Below are 15,403 nucleotides of genomic sequence, written 5' to 3' on the forward strand. Positions count from 1 at the left end.
GCTTTAATATTTCAGTTCCCAAAGTATCATTGCCTGATTTCCACCTAAAGGGCCCTAAATTAAAAGGAGATATGGATGTGTCTGGTCCAAAGATAGAAGGTGAAATGAAACTTCCTAAAGCTGAAGTCTCAGGCCCTGACATTGACCTTAATGCTCCAGAAGTTGATATAGAAGGGCCAGAAGGAAAACTGAAAGGTCCAAAGTTTAAAAAACCAGACTGGTCTATATCAGCTCCTAAAGTGTCCATGCCAGACATTCACTTAAAAGGGCCAAAGTTGAAAGGTGATGTCCCCAGCCTGGAAGTGGAAGGAGATGTAAAAGGTCCTAAAATAGACTTAAAGGGCCCAGGCATTGATTTGCAGACACCAGATATGGATATTGAGGGGTCAGGTGGAAAAATGAAAATGCCAAAATTTAAGATGCCTGACTTTAGCATGCATGGACCTAAGTTAGGGGCACCTGACTTGGGCATTAAAGGTCCAAAGGCTGACATTGATATTTCTGGTCCAAAAGTAGGAGGAGGTATCAAGGTGCCTGATGCTGATATTCAGACTCCAGATGTTAATGCTGAAATTGAAGGTCCAGAGGGCAGCTGGAAGATGCCTAAAATGAAAATGCCAGATTTCAACATGTCATCTCCCAAAATCTCACTGCCTGATGTCAACCTAAAGGGTCCTAAACTTAAAGGAGATATGAGCTTGTCTGGGCCCAAGATAGAAGGCGATGTGCATCTTCCAAAAGCTGAAGTCAGCGGGTCTAGTATTGATTTGGAGGCACCTGACATTGATGTTGAAGGGCCTAAAGGAAAACTGAAAGGTCCAAAATTTAAAAAGCCAGATTGGTCTATATCAGCACCCAAAATATCCATGCCAGACATTCACTTAAAAGGGCCAAAGTTGAAAGGTGATGTACCTAGCATGGACATTGAAGGCGATATAAAGGTTCCACACTTGAAGGGTCCAGATGTTGATGTCAGCACACCTGATATTGATGTGGAGGGGACTGGCATTAACCTAAAAATGCCCAAGTTGAGAATTCCCGGCTTTGATTTACATGGACCTAAGGTCGATGCACCAGAGATTGATATTAAATCTGCAAAAGCTGACATTGATATTTTGAGCCCAAAAGTCGGGCAGAAGTTGAGATTCCTGGTGTTAATATCAAGTCTCCTGATGTTGACATGGACGTTGAACTTGAAGGCCCAGAAGGAAGCTTGAAGGGTCCCAAAGTAAAAAAGAAAGGCTTTACATTTTCAGTTCCCAAAATGTCATTCCCTGATTTCCACCGAAAGGGCCCTAAATTAAAAGGAGATATGGATGTGTCTGGTCCAAAGGTAGAAGGTGAAATGAAACTTCCTAAGGCAGAAGTCTCTGGCCCTGACATTGACCTTAAGGCTCCAGAAGTTGATATAGAAGGGCCAGAAGGAAAACTGAAAGGTCCAAAGTTTAAAAAACCAGACTGGTCTATATCAGCTCCTAAAGTATCCATGCCAGACATTCACTTAAAAGGGCCAAAGTTGAAAGGTGATGTCCCTAGCCTGGAAGTGGAAGGAGATGTAAAAGGTCCTAAAATAGACTTAAAGGGCCCAGGCATTGATTTGCAGACACCAGATATGGATATTGAGGGGTCAGGTGGAAAAATGAAAATGCCAAAATTTAAGATGCCTGACTTTAGCATGCATGGACCTAAGTTAGGGCACCTGACTTGGGCATTAAAGGTCCAAAGGCTGACATTGATATTTCTGGTCCAAAAGTTGAGGGAGATATCAAGGTGCCTGGTGTTGATATACAGACTCCGGATATTAATGCTGAAATTGAATGTCCAGAGGGCAGCTTGAAGGGACCTAAAATGAAAATGCCTGATGTGAAGTTTTCAGCACCCAAAATCTCACTGCCTGATGTCAACCTAAAGGGTCCTAAACTCAAAGGAGATGTGAGCTTGTCTGGCTCTAAGATAGAAGGTGATGTACATCTCCCAAAAGCTGAAGTGACCGGGCCTAATATTGATTTGGAGGGACCTGAAATTGATGTTGAAGGGCCAGAAGGAAAACTGAAAGGTCCAAAGTTTAAAAAGCCAGACTGGTCTATATCAGCACCCAAACTGTCCATGCCAGACATTCACTTTAAAGGGCCGAAGTTGAAAGGTGATTTACCTAGTGTAGAAGGAGATCTAAAAGGTCCTGAAGTAGACTTAAAGGGACCTGACATTGAATTCGAGACACCAGATATGGATGTGGAGAGGTCAGGTGGAAAATTGAAAATGCCAAAATTTAAGATGCCTGAAATTGGCTTGCATGGACCTAAGTTAGAGGCACCTGACTTGAACATTAAAGGTCCAAAGGCTGACATTGATATTTCTGGTCCAAAAGTAGGAGGAGGTATCAAGGTGCCTGATGTTCAGAGTCCAGATGTTAATGCTGAAATTGAAGGTCCAGAGGGCAAGTGGAAGATGCCTAAAATGAAAATGCCAGATTTCAACATGTCAGCTCCCAAATTCTCACTGCCTGATGTCAACCTAAAGGGTCCTAAACTTAAAGGAGATATGAGCTTGTTTGGGCCCAAGATAGAAGGCGATGTGCATCTTCCAAAAGCTGAAGTCAGCGGGTCTAGTATTGATTTGGAGGCACCTGACATTGATGTTGAAGGGCCTGAAGGAAAACTGAAAGGTCCAAAGTTTAAAAGCCAGATTGGTCTATATCAGCACCCAAAATATCCATGCCAGACATTCATTTAAAAGGGCCAAAGTTGAAAGGTGATGTACCTAGCATGGACATTGAAGGCGATATAAAGGTTCCACATTTGAAGGGTCCAGATGTTGATGTCAGCACACCTGATATTGATGTGGAGGGGTCTGGCATTAACCTAAAAATGCCCAAGTTGAGAATTCCTGGCTTTGATTTACATGGACCCAAGGTCGATGCACCAGAGATTGATATTAAATCTCCAAAAGCTGACATTGATATTTCGAGCCCAAAAGTCGGGCAGAGGTTGAGATTCCTGGTCTTAATATAGAGTCTCCTGATGTTGACATGGACGTTGAACTTGAAGGCCCAGAAGGAAGCTTGAAGGGTCCCAAAGTGAAAAAGAAAGGCTTTAATATTTCAGTTCCCAAAGTATCATTGCCTGATTTCCACCTAAAGGGCCCTAAATTAAAAGGAGATATGGATGTGTCTGGTCCAAAGATAGAAGGTGAAATGAAACTTCCTAAAGCTGAACTCTCAGGCCCTGACATTGACCTTAATGCTCCAGAAGTTGATATAGAAGGGCCAGAAGGAAAACTGAAAGGTCCAAAGTTTAAAAAACCAGACTGGTCTATATCAGCTCCTAAAGTGTCCATGCCAGACATTCACTTAAAAGGGCCAAAGTTGAAAGGTGATATCCCCAGCCTGGAAGTGGAAGGAGATGTAAAAGGTCCTAAAATAGACTTAAAGGGCCCAGGCATTGATTTGCAGACACCAGATATGGATATTGAGGGGTCAGGTGGAAAAATGAAAATGCCAAAATTTAAGATGCCTGACTTTAGCATGCATGGACCTAAGTTAGGGGCACCTGACTTGGGCATTAAAGGTCCAAAGGCTGACATTGATATTTCTGGTCCAAACGTAGGAGGAGGTATCAAGGTGCCTGATGTTGATATTCAGACTCCAGATGTTAATGCTGAAATTCAAGGTCGAGAGGGCAGCTGGAAGATGCCTAAAATGAAAATGCCAGATTTCAACATGTCAGCTCCCAAAATCTCACTGCCTGATGTCAACCTAAAGGGTCCTAAACTTAAAGGAGATATGAGCTTGTCTGGGCCCAAGATAGAAGGCGATGTGCATCTTCCAAAAGCTGAAGTCAGCGGGTCTAGTATTGATTTGGAGGCACCTGACATTGATGTTGAAGGGCCTGAAGGAAAACTGAAAGGTCCAAAGTTTAAAAAGCCAGATTGGTCTATATCAGCACCCAAAATATCCATGCCAGACATTCACTTAAAAGGGCCAAAGTTGAAAGGTGATGTACCTAGCATGGACATTGAAGGCGATATAAAGGTTCCACACTTGAAGGGGCCAGATGTTGATGTCAGCACACCTGATATTGATGTGGAGGGGACTGGCATTAACCTAAAAATGCCCAAGTTGAGAATTCCTGGCTTTGATTTACATGGACCTAAGGTCGATGCACCAGAGATTGATATTAAATCTGCAAAAGCTGACATTGATATTTTGAGCCCAAAAGTCGGGGCAGAAGTTGAGATTCCTGGTGTTAATATCAAGTCTCCTGATGTTGACATGGACGTTGAACTTGAAGGCCCAGAAGGAAGCTTGAAGGGTCCCAAAGTAAAAAAGAAAGGCTTTAAATTTTCAGTTCCCAAAATGTCATTCCCTGATTTCCACCGAAAGGGCCCTAAATTAAAAGGAGATATGGATGTGTCTGGTCCAAAGGTAGAAGGTGAAATGAAACTTCCTAAGACAGAAGTCTCTGGCCCTGACATTGACCTTAAGGCTCCAGAAGTTGATATAGAAGGGCCAGAAGGAAAACTGAAAGGTCCAAAGTTTAAAAAACCAGACTGGTCTATATCAGCTCCTAAAGTATCCATGCCAGACATTCACTTAAAAGGGCCAAAGTTGAAAGGTGATGTCCCTAGCCTGGAAGTGGAAGGAGATGTAAAAGGTCCTAAAATAGACTTAAAGGGCCCAGGCATTGATTTGCAGACACCAGATATGGATATTGAGGGGTCAGGTGGAAAAATGAAAATGCCAAAATTTAAGATGCCTGACTTTAGCATGCATGGACCTAAGTTAGGGGCACCTGACTTGGGCATTAAAGGTCCAAAGGCTGACATTGATATTTCTGGTCCAAAAGTTGAGGGAGGTATCAAGGTGCCTGGTGTTGATATACAGACTCCAGATATTAATGCTGAAATTGAATGTCCAGAGGGCAGCTTGAAGGGACCTAAAATGAAAATGCCTGATGTGAAGTTTTCAGCACCCAAAATCTCACTGCCTGATGTCAACCTAAAGGGTCCTAAACTCAAAGGAGATGTGAGCTTGTCTGGCTCCAAGATAGAAGGTGATGTACATCTCCCAAAAGCTGAAGTGACCGGGCCTAATATTGATTTGGAGGGACCTGAAATTGATGTTGAAGGGCCAGAAGGAAAACTGAAAGGTCCAAAGTTTAAAAAGCCAGACTGGTCTATATCAGCACCCAAACTGTCCATGCCAGACATTCACTTTAAAGGGCCAAAGTTGAAAGGTGATTTACCTAGTTTAGAAGGAGATGTAAAAGGTCCTAAAGTAGACTTAAAGGGGCCTGACATTGAATTAGAGACACCAGATATGGATGTGGAGAGGTCAAGTGGAAAATTGAAAATGCCAAAATTTAAGATGCCTGAAATTGGCTTGCATGGACCTAAGTTAGAGGCACCTGACTTGAACATTAAAGGTCCAAAGGCTGACATTGATATTTCTGGTCCAAAAGTAGGAGGAGGTATCAAGGTGCCTGATTTTCAGAGTCCAGATGTTAATGCTGAAATTGAAGGTCCAGAGGGCAGCTGGAAGATGCCTAAAATGAAAATGCCAGATTTCAACATGTCAGCTCCCAAATTCTCACTGCCTGATGTCAACCTAAAGGGTCCTAAACTTAAAGGAGATATGAGCTTGTCTGGGCCCAAGATAGAAGGCGATGTGCATCTTCCAAAAGCTGAAGTCAGCGGGTCTAGTATTGATTTGGAGGCACCTGACATTGATGTTGAAGGGCCTGAAGGAAAACTGAAAGGTCCAAAGTTTAAAAAGCCAGATTGGTCTATATCAGCACCCAAAATATCCATGCCAGACATTCATTTAAAAGGGCCAAAGTTGAAAGGTGATGTACCTAGCATGGACATTGAAGGTGATATAAAGGTTCCACATTTGAAGGGTCCGGATGGTGATGTCAGCACACCTGATATTGATGTGGAGGGGTCTGGCATTAACCTAAAAATGCCCAAGTTGAGAATTCCTGGCTTTGATTTACATGGACCCAAGGTCGATGCACCAGAGATTGATATTAAGTCTCCAAAAGCTGACATTGATATTTCGAGCCCAAAAGTCGGGGCAGAGGTTGAGATTCCTGGTCTTAATATAGAGTCTCCTGATGTTGACATGGATGTTGAACTTGAAGGCCCAGAAGGAAGCTTGAAGGGTCCCAAAGTGAAAAAGAAAGGCTTTAATATTTCAGTTCCCAAAGTATCATTGCCTGATTTCCACCTAAAGGGCCCTAAATTAAAAGGAGATATGGATGTGTCTGGTCCAAAGATAGAAGGTGAAATGAAACTTCCTAAAGCTGAAGTCTCAGGCCCTGACATTGACCTTAATGCTCCAGAAGTTGATATAGAAGGGCCAGAAGGAAAACTGAAAGGTCCAAAGTTTAAAAAACCAGACTGGTCTATATCAGCTCCTAAAGTGTCCATGCCAGACATTCACTTAAAAGGGCCAAAGTTGAAAGGTGATGTCCCCAGCCTGGAAGTGGAAGGAGATGTAAAAGGTCCTAAAATAGACTTAAAGGGCCCAGGCATTGATTTGCAGACACCAGATATGGATATTGAGGGGTCAGGTGGAAAAATGAAAATGCCAAAATTTAAGATGCCTGACTTCAGCATGCATGGACCTAAGTTAGGGGCACCTGACTTGGGCATTAAAGGTCCAAAGGCTGACATTGATATTTCTGGTCCAAACGTTGAGGGAGATATCAAGGTGCCTGGTGTTGATATACAGACTCCGGATATTAATGCTGAAATTGAAGGTCCAGAAGGCAGCTTGAAGGGACCTAAAATGAAAATGCCTGATGTGAAGTTTTCAGCACCCAAAATCTCACTGCCTGATGTCAAACTAAAGGGTCCTAAACTCAAAGGAGATGTGAGCTTGTCTGGCTCCAAGATAGAAGGTGATGTACATCTCCCAAAAGCTGAAATGACCGGGCCTAATATTAATTTGGAGGGACCTGAAATTGATGTTGAAGGGCCAGAAGGAAAACTGAAAGGTCCAAAGTTTAAAAAGCCAGATTGGTCTATTTCAGCACCCAAAATGTCCATGCCAGACTTTCACTTAAAAGGGCCATCTTTGAAGGGTGATGTACCCAGCCTGGAAGTACAAAGAGATGTAAAAGGTCCAGAGGTACATTTTAAGGGCCCATCTGTTGACCTGGAAAAAAAAGATGTTGATTTTGAGGTGTTCAGTGGAAAAGTCAAAATACCTTCACAGAAACTAACCGAATTTAACTTGCAAGGGCACAAGCTTGGGGAAACCGACACTGATATGAGCATTTCAAAAACTGACACTACTTTTTCTGGCCCTAAGTCAAGTAGACCAGACTTGCAATTTTCAGCACCCAAAGTGTCTATGCCTGGAATGCATGTAAAGGGGCCAACATTTACCGGTGACTTCAATGCATCTGTTCCAGAGATGGAAGGACATGTTAGAGGTCCAGATTTGAAACTGAGTGGTCCTGAAATGGGGGTAGGAGCATTTGGCATTCAGGAATGTAAGCTGAAATCTCCTAATGTACCTGATGTGCAAGTAAAGGGTGAAACATGCTGTGATGATGCAGATGTGTCTGTGTCGGGAGAATTTCAGGGACCCAAAGTAGACATAAAATGCCTTGACTCTGCAGATATCAAAAGTGGATCAAAAGGCAAGAAGGGCAAGTTTAAAATGCCTAAATTTATTGCTGGTTCAAAGCTTAAAGGAAAAAAGTATGAGGCAGATTTAAATACAAATCCAGATGTAGACATTGATCTTAAATCTCAGGTTGCTGATGTAAGCATTTCTTCACCTGATAGTGGCTTGAAAGGTACTGTAAATGTGAAGCCATATAAAGCAAAGAAACCTTTTTTTGGAAAATTGTATTTCCCAGATGTCGAGTTTGATCTTGGATCTCCTAAATTCACATCCATAGGGAGTCCTAAATTTGATGGAGAATTTAAAGCCCCTGAAGTAGATCTTGCTTCAAAGGAAGTAAATGCTGAGTTGACATCACCAAAACTTGAAGCATGTAGTCCCTTTACTGATATCACTGCAAGCCTTCCAGCTGTCACTGTTGTTCAGTCTGAGATGTCCCTTTCCTCTGATGGTGTTATTTCCTTGAAAGAGCCTAACCTGAAGCAGCATGTTGGTATTTCTTCAGACATTAAGCATTCAGCACTGGATCCAAAGGCTCCAGGTGTCACTGCTGAGTTTCAACCCTCAAAGCTAAATCTGGGAAGTTACAATGTTGATGTTAAAGATGCTCAGTTTTCTTCATCGTATTCAGTAATTGACTCAAGTATTCCTTGTCAAACAGGTGGCATTAATACCAGTCTTCATAAAGGAAGCCATAAACACAGTAGTGTGGAATTACCGGTCACTGGAAGCGGTATACAGGATCAGCTGTTTGTAGTACATTTTCCAAAACTGAAATTACCCAATTTTGTTGCATCTGAAACAACTGTTAAAGGAAAAGTGGGAGGTGATGCCGAGTTTTCAGAGACACATGTAAATATTTCTAAGAGGGAGGCTGAAGCAGAAATAGACCTAAATTTTGGTGGTGCAGAACTAAGTGGGCCAGGATGTGAAACTTCTGGACCTGACACCAGCAATAGGAAAGCAAAAGGAAAAATGCAGAAACTGTTTTCAAAGTCCAAGTCAAAAGATGTCAGTGCTAGTTCAGAATGTTCGTTATCAGCATCTGAGTCTAAAGGAGAGTTGAAAAGTTCAAAGGCAAGTTTGGGATCAGTGGAAATAGACTCTGAGAGAGTAAAAATATCAGGGGGTGTGGAAGGTGGTTTGAGCACACTTTCACCGAAAGGAAGGTCTTCAACTTTTGATTTTTCAGTATTTAAGGGTAAGAAGTCAAGGCACAGATCATCTTCACTGAGTGACCATGATATATCTTCAGAATTAACTGCAACTGGAACTTTGGAACACGAGGGAGGGACTGAAGTAGAAGTAGCTGAAGTTGAAAAGACTAAGGGAAAGCATTCAAAATTGAAATTTGGTACATTTGGAGGCATTGGCTCTAAATCAAAGGGGTCATATGAGGTGACAGTGGGTGATGAGGAAGTAGAAAAAACAAAAAGTAGTGGAGTATCCTTAATGTCTAAAAAGTCACGGTTGGCTTCATCCTCAAGTAGTGAAAGTACTACAAAAGAACAGATTCCAAAAGTGGAATTAACCACAAAGAAAAAAGAATAACTGTGTATATATGAAATGCCTTCTTTTTGTATATAGACTGCAATATGTAGAGTTTTTAAGGTAAATATAACTAAGAAAATGCTGAATTTCAATACATTATTTGTAGAAAAAAGCAGTCCAGTTATTAGTTATTTAAGACTGTGACATCCAGCTGCTTTTAATAAATTGATTTATGCAGTTCATATTCAGACTTCTAGGCAGACATCATCTAACATTTAAAATAACATGCCAAGAGCTGTAATTTACTAGGAAACAAAAGGCTATTTAGTTCATTTTTCAATCTCAGTCTTGACTGTTGGGAGAGTTGCTTTAAATGTGAAGCATTTGTCTGAAGGTTTGGCAGCTCTTGTCCTGTGGTGGTTTTTAAAAGTTAGATGTGGATTTTCATTTCTTTAACTAAACTGTACCAACTTGTTGACCCAGCTGTACCAAATCTTGTCTGATGTATATGTAATATTTACATTGTTTAAGTAATAAGATATAGGAAAATTTAAATGCAGCAAAAGCAAATTCAAGGACTGCTCTAAGGTTCAGCTGGGAAGTACTTGGTTCAGTGGTCTAAACATTGGCCATACTTAATAAGCTGTTATAACATTCACAGTGGGGTATTCATTGATTTTTAAGCATTATTAACATCAGATCACTTAAAAGACACTTTTTATTTGTTTGCGCTGTAGACATAACTAATGTGCCTTTTTTGTATAGTTGTGTCTACATGCTCATTATTAGTTGACTGCATAAAGAGTGTTTTCTTCTGTGTTTTGTTCAGTATGATGACTTTTGACTGCTACTTTTGCCTTTTGCTATGAAAACAATTTTGTTAATAAAAATCTTTCTATTTTTTTAATCCTCTAGCACTTTAATTGCAAATTCGGTGAGTCAGAAAACAGTCTTGTAAAATTCAAATAAACTGTTCTATTAATCTATCTGCACACTGTACATTCCTCGTTTTTGGGGGGTGTTCAGGACAACTTTCATAAAAAAATGGGCACTGTTTCAAATACAATAAATGCTCATAAAGAAAAGGGTACACCAACACTCAAACTGACATTTTATCCAGTAGACTTTTGTAATTTTTTTTTCAAAGCCTGAGAAGGTAGTTTAGCATTATTGATTCACAGATGTGGTTAGGATGGTGCATTTTTGTCACATTTCATGGCAGATTTTAACATGAGTATTTTTATACCCCCCCACACGAACTGCCCAGTTTTTGACTTTTGGAGGAGAAAAAAAAAAGGCAGCAGTCAAATAACATTTATTTCCAAAAAAAAAAAAAAAAGAAACCATGATAAAGAACTGCTTGTGCAAAACTGTTTTTGTTAAAAGAATGTCTTCCTCAGCAGAGTGAGCCATACATATCATTCATTCACTTAAATTTCCCTGCTCTAGTCATATGACAAACAGAACTACCCTGTCTTTGTTAACCTTCATACAGTTGTCCCTTACAAAGAATACACAATTTTGTTATATCCTGTCCATGCCAGATAATGCTTTTACAGTAGACTTCAGGCTAAGAATTGCAACAAAAATATGTTAAGATGCGTCATCAAACTATAAAAATGAAAAACATTGTATATGCATTTGATAATGTAAACATTTCTAATGATAGCCAGAGGACACATTGTAGTATAATAGGATATATGCAGCAAATTGAGCATATATATTCTACAGAGACTTTGGAAATTTTTCAAAACTTCAAAAGTACACCCTCAGGAAAGAGTCTGTACAAAAAGCAGTAGGAGGAAATAGTTTGATGAATATCAGGAAAATATATTAGAGATACTTGTAAAGTCTGTTTTTCTGAGACCTCTCTGCTTCAAGCACAGTTTCCCTTAAGAGCACACAGGGAACAAATTCAGCTCAGGGTCTGGGTTTCTCTATTTGTCTCACTCTAGGTCCCTAGTAGGAGTCCCCTCTGGCACAGCTGTAGGGTTAAGTCCTCGGGTTAAGTCCTCAGCTAAGTGTCCAAGCCAAGTCCTCCACAACCCTCTCTGTTAAACAAGTGCTTTGTGTCCCTGCTCCAAGTAGCTGGAGCACACACTCTGAGATTTAATTTACACACACGCACACACACACACACACACACACACACACACACGCACACCAACTTTGCCCAGACTATAAGGTAGATTCCCTGCAACTGACCACACACACACACCACCAACTTTGCCCAGTTGCTATAAGGCTCTTAAAAGTGTATCCAGTTATACTGAGGGAAGTTAATACAAATGATAATGTTGACCAAACAGCCAGATTCAGTACTCTCAAAGGTTAAAATATTGTCTAAAGGACCAGCCACAAGGAAAAGTTTAAATATATTTAATAATAAAAGAACACAAAAATACAAGTAATAAAAGAACACGAAAATGCAAAAAATCTATTTACAGTAAACACCGAAGTGCGAACGACAAGAAATATTAAATTACTACAGATTAATAGATTCACATAGATACAGAAAAGCAGTGCTTAACTAATCTCACCGTATTTTCCCGACTAATCTAAAGGGTTACTATTTCATGGGTCACCACTTGCTAGAGCAAGGTAAGATGAAGTTGGTGAGAGATCCTTCTATGTTAGGTTCAAGTCTGCTTCTGAGACTTCAGTGTCATCTAGTATTAAAACATTATTTCTGTACAGAAAGACATCACATACATGTGCTCATCTGACTTCTGGTTCCCATGCAAACCCCATTGCTAGAAGCTGTCAGGATTTATCACATAGGTGTCAATAATACATGCACAGATAGCCTTGCTAATGTGCTGCAGCTCCTGGAAGTCCTAAAATGATTTCAAGCCTCCTCCCTTTCAGAGTAGCAATTAGTTTACCCCAATGACAATGCAGGAACCTTTTTAGTACAGACATTTTGTCTCTGGCTGCATTCTAAACTGAGAGATAACATCTTTATGGCCTAGGCCCATTAATTTAATTTTCTTACCATCTCTCAAAGTCAAGTGGATTGAGATTAACCTATTCTCTTCCGGTATCTTCTGTTCCAATATATATACATTTAAACAGTTGCAATAATGCATGTACGTTTCTTTTCTTTCCAACAGGGCACACTGTTGATACATTTTTAACAAGCAGCTTAACAAATACATGTTCATTGCAAGCATCTGTACAAATCAGTTTCATATCCAAATAAAGTTTAGTTGTGTAAGAACTTACCATAACGCTAGATGTCCTTCTCTTCTCTGTTGCAGTATTCCTGACTTAAGGGAGTTGCCTGCTAAAACTGATGCCCCGATGTCAGCCAGTATACCAAAGTAATTTCCTACCTAAGGTGCGCTGTACACCTGACTTTGGCCACTAGCAGACGCTAGCCATAAAAGAGACGACATACATGCGCACCACCCTCAGAACTGAGGCCCCTGGCAGAGAGACAGTCCAAGGGAATGAGGATCAGTACATCCAAGAAAGACCAGAAATGAGGAAAGGAGGGAGGGTTGGACACCAAAGACAATCATAAGGCTTTTATTAGTTATGTTCGGAACCTGGGATGCAACTCCCAGACTTGTTCTGAGTTGATTCTAAACGACAAAAAATACACTGAACTCACAGACATCGCCAATATCCTGGCAGACCGGTTCAGTGCAAACTTCTCCACCCCCTCCCCCCCAAAAGAGCAAGTATCTATCCTGGCAGAGGGCTGCCTCCCAAACATCTCTGATGCTCAGGTGAAGGCTGCCCTCTCCAAAGCAAAAAACACTGCTTCCATGGGACCAGATGGCGTCCCAGGTTGCGTCCTACATGAACTCCAAGAGGAACTAATCCCTCAAATAAAACAGCTATACAATCTCAGCCTCACTTACAGGATATGTGCCCACAGAATGGCGTACAGCAACAGTGGTCCCACTCCACAGAGGTGGAGCATCTACGGACCCTGGAAACTATCGCCCCATAAGCCTGACTAGCTTAGTCTGCAAGGCTATGGTGAGGATCATCATGGAGCTTATAAACAAAGACATTGGGGACCTACAGACACTAGATCCTACCCAGTTCGGCTTTGTCAATGGCAGATCCTGCCTTTTGAACCTGGTTGACTTCTTCGAAACAGTCACCAAAGCCATAGATGAAGGGAAGGTAGTCCACACAGTCTATCTGGACCTTGCAAAGGCATTTGACACAATACCCCACTCGGGCATCATAGATAAGCTATCCAGCTTAAATATAAACCCCTATGTCACAAGATGGGTCGCAAACTGGCTCAAAGACAGAACCCACAGAGTGAGAGTTGCTGGAGCCATGTCAGACTCGAAACCGGTCACAAGTGGCATCCCACAGGGTTCTGTCCTGGGACCACTCTTGTTCGGTATATACTTTTCCAAGGTACAGGCAAAGGTGGGAGGACTATGGCTCACCAAGTTCGCAGACGACTGCAAACTGGGCACCATAATCGACTCTCCAGCTGACACAAACATCCTTCAAAAAGGTCTCACAGAGACAGCAGCACCATGGTTTAAAGCTAAATGCCAAAAAATGTATAGTCATACCCTTTGGCAAAAACAATGTGCCCACAAATTACCACATAGGCGGAAACCCATTAAGTACAGAAAAAGTTATTAGGGACCTGGGGACCCAAGTTGATAGCAAACTCTCCTTTGAAAACCACATTGCCAAAGTGGTTAGAAAGACCTTCTACATAGCCCACCTCATCATGAAGGGTTTCACATCTAGATCAAGAGATGTAATCGTGCCCCTTTATTCATCCCTCATCAGGCCCATCATAGAATACAATGCCCCTTTTGGGATGTACCTTACCTGACACCTGCAGCAATTAGAAAGACCCCAAAAGTATCTCACCAAAAGGATCAAGGGTCTCAAACAGATGCCATATGCTGCTCGGTTAAAAAAACTCCAGCTCTACTCAGTTGCATACCGCCTACTTCGAGGCGATCTATGCCTGACATGCAAAGCTATGTCAAATCCAGAATTAATGGACATGCTCCACCTCAGTAAATCTAAATCCCTTAGAGCCACATGCTTGAGGGACTTGAACCTCAGCACAGAAATAAATAGAACTTGCTGGAGGGACAGGTTCATAACCCAGAGGCTCCCTTCGCTCTGGAATAGAATTCCAGTTCATGTGAGGCAGAGCACCTCACTGAATCTCTTCAAGAAGAATCTCGATAGGTGGATGGGGGCTCATAGGTTTGTCCCAGGGATTACTCCCGTGTCACTGTTAGACAGAGGCACAGTAAACTAAACCTTAAAAAGGGCACAGTATACTCAAATCAAGGGGTGGCGTAAGCCATACAGAATCGGGCTAGGCTTATAATTGCCCCAGTACAGATAGCCTAGTATGAACCTATGAATACTGGAAAAGAGAAGGACATCTATCATTATAGTAAGTTCTTGTACAAGTAAACCATGTCCTTCTATTCTTCTGTTGCAGCATTCCTAACTTAAGGGAGAATTCAAAAGCTCATGAGGAAAGGGCAGAGGAAGTGGCAGATGAACTTTCAATGAAGCCATGGAGAATGGCCTGGCAAACCCTGCCATGGCTCTAGAGATGTAATCCAGCTTATAATGTTTGGTGAAGGTGTGGACAGAAGTCCAAGTAGCGGCTTATGGATAGAGTTGGCAAGCGACCCCCTGAGGAAGACCCCTGAAGAAGATGCTTCCCTGGTAGAGTGGGTATTGACTGAGCCAGGGAGAACCTTGCCATGGTAGGTGTAGCAAAAGGTAATAGATTTGGAAATTCAGAGATGGTCTATTTAGACATAGGTAATCCCAGAGCCCTGGTATGGAAAGACAGAAATAATCGGTCTGTTTTCCTAAAGGGTTTAGTCTTACGTAAGTAGAACCTGATTTATCTGTGCACATCCAGGGTGTGCAGGATCCTCTCACTACTGTTCTGGGGAGAGGGAAAGAAAGTTGGCAGATGAATTGTCTGATTTAGGGACAGTTCATTGATAACCTTTGGCATGAAAAAGGGATCAATCGCAGGGACACTCTGTCTTTGTGGAAAGACAGTAAGGGGAGAGAAGCATATGGGCTTGTACCTGGCTGAGGTAGTGGCCACCAAGAGGATTGTTTTCCATGTGCAGTGTTTGGAAGAACTAGAGGAACCAGGTTCGAAAGGTGTGTGTCAACTTTTCTAGTAGAAAGTTGAGGTCCCAAGATGGAGCCACTAGTCTCTTGGGGGGGCCTGATATGAATGACACCTTTAAGGAATTGTTTAGCTTCAAATCTAGAAGCTAAGGGAGGGTTTATTGG

General features: G+C 41.6%; 1 protein-coding gene across 1 annotated transcript in view; it reads left to right on the top strand.

The window, feature by feature from the left end:
• Positions 1-10,113, top strand: part of AHNAK (AHNAK nucleoprotein) — a 300,677-nt gene extending 290,564 nt beyond the window's left edge. Inside the window, 5 exon segments of the mRNA XM_044075670.1 lie at positions 1-1,143; positions 1,146-1,678; positions 1,681-2,677; positions 2,680-2,976; positions 2,979-10,113. Of these exon segments, the coding sequence (XP_043931605.1) occupies positions 1-1,143; positions 1,146-1,678; positions 1,681-2,677; positions 2,680-2,976; positions 2,979-9,187 (9,179 nt within the window). The 3' untranslated portion in view covers positions 9,188-10,113.
• Positions 10,114-15,403: the final 5,290 nt, after the last annotated feature.

Source organism: Protopterus annectens, chromosome 6.part1 (assembly GCF_019279795.1).
Source record: "Protopterus annectens isolate FY-2018-M chromosome 6.part1, PAN1.0, whole genome shotgun sequence".
NCBI classification, from domain to species: Eukaryota; Metazoa; Chordata; order Ceratodontiformes; family Protopteridae; genus Protopterus; species Protopterus annectens.